Source organism: Myotis davidii, unplaced genomic scaffold (assembly GCF_000327345.1).
Source record: "Myotis davidii unplaced genomic scaffold, ASM32734v1 scaffold461, whole genome shotgun sequence".
Lineage (NCBI taxonomy): Eukaryota > Metazoa > Chordata > Mammalia > Chiroptera > Vespertilionidae > Myotis > Myotis davidii.
In genome coordinates this window covers 2,229,798-2,236,315 of record NW_006295825.1, presented here as the reverse complement: position 1 = coordinate 2,236,315, position 6,518 = coordinate 2,229,798, and the positions used below count along the sequence as shown (strand labels likewise).

Here is a 6,518-nt window from a genome sequence, read left to right as displayed (position 1 = left end):
ACAACATCATACTTTTTTCCTTCCCTCTGAAAGAGAGACATTAGAAACAAAATATGTGTGAGGCGTGCCTGGGACCCAGATTAACCAAAGCCTGCTTCTAGGTAGACCACGGGGTCCATGTTGTGTCTCCTGGCCACAATCTCAGGAGACCAACACTCAGCTGCCCTGCTACCCTACCCTTCAATGTCAGTCTTAGGGTGAAGCTAAACCAACTTCTAGGCCTCAATCACAGGAGAGCAAAAGCCAGCGAAGGGCTGGCTGCCCCAGCCCAGATCATTCCCAGGCAGATTCTCAGGGTTCCCTGAAGCCCCTGGACTGTGCCATTTGCTACCAGGGTGATAAGTTACTGAGATGCAAGGCGCCCTCTCCTTACCATAAACCATAAGGAATCCAAAGAGGACCACACCAAGACACAGCTTCCCAAGCAGGCTGGTAAGGTACCAGTCAGAGTGGCAAATAAGACAACGGGAAAACTGCTCCTCCTGGCCCTTGGTATTTCTCAAGAAAAACAGGAAGGAGTAGCACCTGCAAGAGCTCTCGCACCCTTCCTACTCCAGACCCTGAACTGGCACTAAAGTGCTGACCGCCAAGAAGATGGCAGGGTGTTTGCTTGGTGCAGATATTCTTCTACTACTCCCCAGAAGCAACATAGCAGCCACAGTTCAGAGTCCTTCCCAATCCCCCTACTGGTCTGGCCTGAGTCGGATTAAGGGAAGTGATTGCTGTCCTTAAGTAACAGCGCAACGGAGTCAGAAGGCTCTGCTCTAAGCCTTCTGCCCGAGGGTGGTCCTTACCTTATATATTAGAGCTGAGAGAGAAGGATCCCTGCCGCCCCCTCGCCCACCGGGGATCTTCGACAGTGGGTGAGGGGCATCAGGAGCACCACAGAGGCCCTGGAACAATGTGCCTGCAGCACTGGAGCTGGGGACAGTTACTCAAAGGCAAAATACTACTGCAAGAGATGGAGAATGTGAGAGAGTGAACACCAAGACATAAAGATTTAACCAACATCCCACCCCAATCCCTGCCCTGGCTCTCCCTAAGCAACTGCTCTAAGGCTACACCACTGGGCCAGTCCTTAAGGCTTCGGCTTTCAAAACTATGTCTGCTCTTAAAGGGCTGGAACCCACCGTCCTTGCAGAGGCATAGGGAGTCCAGCTGGATATGTGACCAGAAGAGCACCTGTCAAACACCAAACAGATCTCGATACTGTAGACCTTGGGCGGAACCAGATCCTGGCCTGCCTGCTAGGCTGAGCCCTATACCCTCCAACAGCCCCTTTCCTTACCCAGCAGGGTCTCTGCAACCCACGTGGCCAAATCACAAAGCCTACACAATTACTTTAGGCTGGAGAGCAGATGGGCCTCAGGAGTCACGTGGGCTGGGTACCACGCCGAGGAACTCCCAAGGCCACTTTTCCAATGATGGCCTCCTCCCTGATCTAAACAGAGTAACTGGGCAGAAATAACTTACCCAAATCCACCTAGGGTTGAGAACTGAATTACATCCAGGGATTTGGCTCGCAGAGAGGAGGTGCACCATAGTACAGGGTATTATGGTATCTTGAATATTATGGCATTTTGGTATGCCATCAAATGCTGGGCTTCCTTGCCTTTCTTTGCTAGAATCTGACCTGGCATGGGAGTCTAGGTGACGTTTATATGGTCAGAATGGATACTCAAGTGTGTATATATTGGGGGGTGGGAGACTGCTGGGAAGAGATGCACATGCTAGAAGCCAATAATCATCTCGAGGTACATGCCCTTAGTGGCCACCATGATTTTTAAGTGGACCCAACAGGGCTCCAAATTTGCTCCACTGCCTTCTTTGAATCCAATTTAATGGCTCCTTAGGCTGACATGTAGCTCAGTCCACAGGCCAAGGGCAAGTGAAACAATTCAAGAGGTGAGTTGTCTGTGCATGTACACCATGATTCAGCCAGCTCACCCGACTGTGCACATCTCTTCCCAACTGGGTGTTTAACGATGTCACGCTGGCAGTTTGAATCAACTATAGGGAAGTATTTATACCCCGGAAATCAACAAATGCTATAAATCAAGGCTTTCTTCCCCCCTGAAAACCAGTGGTAAAATAACATGAGGCACCATTCTTCATTCTGTCCTTTGCTTTCTATGGCATTGCATGCCAGACTGGGGGTTTTCACTTCGGCTCCGAGTGACAAAGCTGAACTCACATCTATTCTGGCAATGGTACAATAACCAAAGGACCAGCCCCCTGAGACCCTCAGAGACCTGTGTAAGCATTCCAGCTGAGACAGGAAGTCCAAACCCATCACTACTCTAGCTTGGCTCCTCTGTTCTCAAGGATTTCAACAGGGGGCCTGAAATTATACTTGGAAATTTCATTGGGAAATGACATTCCCAGGGCAGTGTCAGTGGGCCCAGGAGAACATCAATACCTGCGGGTGATAACCACATGTACCACCTCCTGCCTCCTCCGGAAAGTCTTAGAGCATCTCATCTCCCGCCACTCTTGGCCTCACTGAGAGATACTAAGAAAAGGGGCATGACTGAGGACTATGCTACTGTTATCAAGGATGGGATTCATTTTCTACTAGGGACAATGAGTTATTAATAATCCCCCCTTCCAGTGTGTTAAGGGAGAGGATTTCCCCCAAGCAAAGGCACACGCACAGCCCACATGATACTGTTTCCTTATCATTCCCTAGTGACCACTTCAGGCCTCTGAAAAAAGCTGGCTTGTACTGGTCAGTGGAGCTACTAAGCACTGGACAAACCTCCAATGGGGTAGACAGATGAGATGTGGCCTCATACACCAGAACGGTGTGGTTCACAAAACAACCAGATCCCCAAGGAAGGCCCTTGCAATTCTAGAATTCTGGTGCTAGGTCACTTAACTTCAATACTCCTAGTTCCAGAGAAATTATTCCTCAATGGTTTTAGATGGGAGACCTACATTCAACTCCTGACTTGCATTCCAACCACCATCTTGATTCTGAGCTAATTTTTACTTGCAAATGGCAGAGACAATGGAGCTAACCCACTGAAAAGTCCAGAATAAGGTGGGTTTTTCTTTTTATAGATTCAGAATCCCCTCCATCTTCCTAGAATGAATCCCTAGGGCCTCCCTGTGTCTAGCACTAATGTATAAGCTAATGATATGTCTGGTATCCTGATTTCAATCTTCTTCAAATAAATGCAAGAAGTCTATTCCATGGTAACAAATCATTTACTTCCCCAATCACACACAAGGGTCCTGGGAACTCTTTCCTCCTCCCCCACAAAATCTATAGAGAAAGCAAGCGTAAGTGTGGATGTAAGTAGGAGTGGAAGGGTGTTTCAGGCCCCCACGTGGGTATCCAGTTCCAGAAGAGAAACAGCTGGGGTTTGGGCTGAGCTTAGTAGATAGATCACAATAATTATCTTCATCGTATATCATAATAGATGTTTTTAGTTACTTGCTATGAATGGCAAATAGGTTTTTTTACCTGATCGTCATTTCTGATGTGAGAAGGGAAGGGAGAGGGGTACGAATGTGGTGGTTAAAGAAATAAAAGGGCATAAAATTGCCAGCAATGGCCTTCTCTTCTTGTACTAACTTTAGTGTTCAAAGGGTATTGAGGCAAAATATGCCACCAACTTCAATAGAAAAAGTGGATCTGGAGGAACTTAAGCACAAGAGAAAGTGGCTTCTAAACACGTCTTGCTGTCACAAGATCCAAAGCAGGTTAGACTTCATATTCAGTGTAGTCATGTTTCTACTGGTTCCAATGCCCAGCTTTTTCCACTCCTTCCTCACATCCTGCTCACTCCACTGGGGGGCAGGACTGGTTTAACCTCTATCACCAAAAGGATAATTTAACAAACTCAGTCTGGAGGCTGAAAGATCATGGCTGATTAAGGAGAATCAAATATATTAGACTGAACCCAAACATCCAGCGTAGCTGGTCCTGCTCTTGGAGGAGAAAAAACGATACCCCTCTGGAAATGAGGGTGTCAGGTATCCAAGTCAATTCAGAAGAGACGGGAGATTCGAGCTGATCTGTTAGTCCCTTTGTTTTCTGTTATTGGACAGGACCTTGGAAACACTCCCCGGGATACACGTGAATGCTACCAACATATCAATCCTGCTGCCTCTAATGTAAAGCATTCTGTGACTGTTTTCTGAAATGTGCTTAGCAGGTTATAATTTCACATACTGGCTACAGACAGGCAGTGTATGGAGTTGTATTCCTGGGAAATGCTGTGGTAAATCAAATTTTTATCATTCAAATCCTATTTTTAAATCTCTAGGGTGCTTACTATTTAAAGTAACCTTTAATCTCTTGATAAAATAAAGAATCTCCTATCAAAATCACTTCTAGTTGGCTGTCATGTGTTTTGGTTTTGTTGGTGTGTTTTTAAATTGATTTTTAGAGAGGAAGGGAGAAAGAGAGAGAGAAACATTGATGTGAGAGAGATACATCGATTGGTTGCCTCCTGCACGTGCCCCGACCAGGCATTGAACCCACAACCTTGACAAGAAATCAAACCCACGACCTTCCGGTGCACAGGACAACGCTCCAACCAAATGAGCCATACCAGCCAGGGTGACTATGTCAGTTTTAAGCAAGGTATAGCCTGCTACATAAAGATTTAATGTAAAAGTAATTCTGTGGCTAACTTCTATCAGCTAAATCTAACAAAGACTTGAATTGATATTCTCCTTCATATATTTTGACCATGTTTTACTTGAATCAGTGGCTTGAGCTTGTTCAAGTCTGCACCCTTTCTCTCTGGTTTCTATTACGTGTCAGAGGAGGGTCAGATGACCTTGCTATTACTACCTTATGGTATCAAGTGAAAAGACATCAAAACCACATTCCCAAACATTCTGCATTCATTCCTCCTTCCTCCTCTTCTGACCCATTCCTGTCTCTGGCTCCTTAGAACACTGCCGGGCCCTGACTCCCTCAGACAAACTGCTCTGACTCTGAGACTTGGGAGGTCTCTGATGACTAGTTCCTACACAAAGAGGGACCAAACCAGGGCTGCCGACACACTTAGCTAAAACGAAGTATGAAGAATGGTGGGAGGTGATGGCCACCTCCAGTCTAGTGTGTGTGTAGAGGCTGATTTCCAGCTGCCAACCCCCCTTCCATATGAGAAAGGGGTCCTGGTTAGATGCCAGGCATAAGTCATTTCAGTAGGGCTGTGCTGTGTGCCAAAGGGAGTCTACTTGCTAAGCATGATTTTAAAGAAAATGACATCACCACTCTGAATCATAGACTGAAATCAAAACTGGGTTTTGGTTGATTCTCCACAAACACAGTGGCAGCTAGAATATCTGTGCCTCTGATGTTTGCTTCTTACACAGATGATACTGTTACATCTTCTGCCAAAGGGGGGCACAATTACGTTTGCTACCAGAGACTGGTGGGTAGCTAGGTAATCATGCTTTAAAATAAGACCTTAAATTTACATTTTAGGTACCTCAATCTACTTTGTATCATCAAATCATCACCCAGTTCCAGCCTCTTCCAAGGACAGAATCACTTCATTGTTTATATAGTATCAAAGGCCCAGGAAATTTTCTTAAGGCTTATCTTAAAGCATTTATTCTGCTGCTGCTAATGTTCACTTCAGGTAACAAAATTCTTGCTCAACTACTTTGCCATTTCTGGGCTATATAGCTATCCATTAGGCTTCATAGCCTTCCAAATCATGGCACCAACTGGAATCAACATGCATACATACTGTTTCAGAAAGGGATGGATTACTCCCCTCCCCCCAGAAATGCACATATGTAACATCATCCCTCTATCCCAATCCTCAGTCCCCTTTTTTATATTTCTCAGCAGCTCTGAGGCTAAATTTGGATTTCTTGGCAGAGTGAGGAATTACTATTATTAGTTCGCAATGCTTTCTGAAGCATACCTCCAATTTGGGGGGATTCCTGACTATACTACAAGTCTCTTTTTCTCCCCCTCTCTGGGGTGAACTTGAAGGCACAGAACAGGAAAACCTGCTCTCCCTACCACCCCACATCGAGCAAGGCATTGTAGCAATAAATAAGGAATAACGAAGCCAAACTGCGGGGAGAGAAAGAAATTCCATTACCAGGGAGCGATGCAGTAAGAAGCTCAAGGCAGCTCTGATGGGCTCTTGTGCCCTGTCTACCCCCAAGAAAAACCACCTGTAGAAAGAACCAAATGCTTTTCCTCAGAGCCCATCAGACACAGACTGATCACATGGGTATCCAGCCAGGGCAAGCACTTCACATACTGTACTGTCAGTTACGAAGCAAGACTTACAGAGCCTGTCTTCCCCGCCCCCACAAATCCAGGAGGAGAAAGGCCTGGCAGCTTGATTTCCTTGGATTTAAACCTCGTGTTCAAACACTGTAATAAAAGTGTTTGTACGTGGTCTTCTTCCTTCCCCCGCCATCAGGACTTCTGACACTCTGGAGGTACTAATCAGAACAAAACTGGAAAGGAAGAGCCTTGTTCTCAAAACATACTGCGGGCTCCTCTGCAACTGTTTCTTCCAGGAAACCAA

At 46.0% G+C, this 6,518-nt stretch overlaps 1 protein-coding gene across 1 annotated transcript in view; it reads right to left on the bottom strand.

Moving 5' to 3' along the window:
- The window catches only part of OAZ2 (ornithine decarboxylase antizyme 2), a 7,026-nt gene extending 2,652 nt beyond the window's left edge, over positions 1-4,374 (bottom strand). Inside the window, 2 exon segments of the mRNA XM_006779504.2 lie at positions 795-875; positions 877-4,374. Coding sequence (XP_006779567.1) covers positions 795-875; positions 877-1,011 — 216 coding nt within the window. The 5' untranslated portion in view covers positions 1,012-4,374.
- Positions 4,375-6,518: the final 2,144 nt, after the last annotated feature.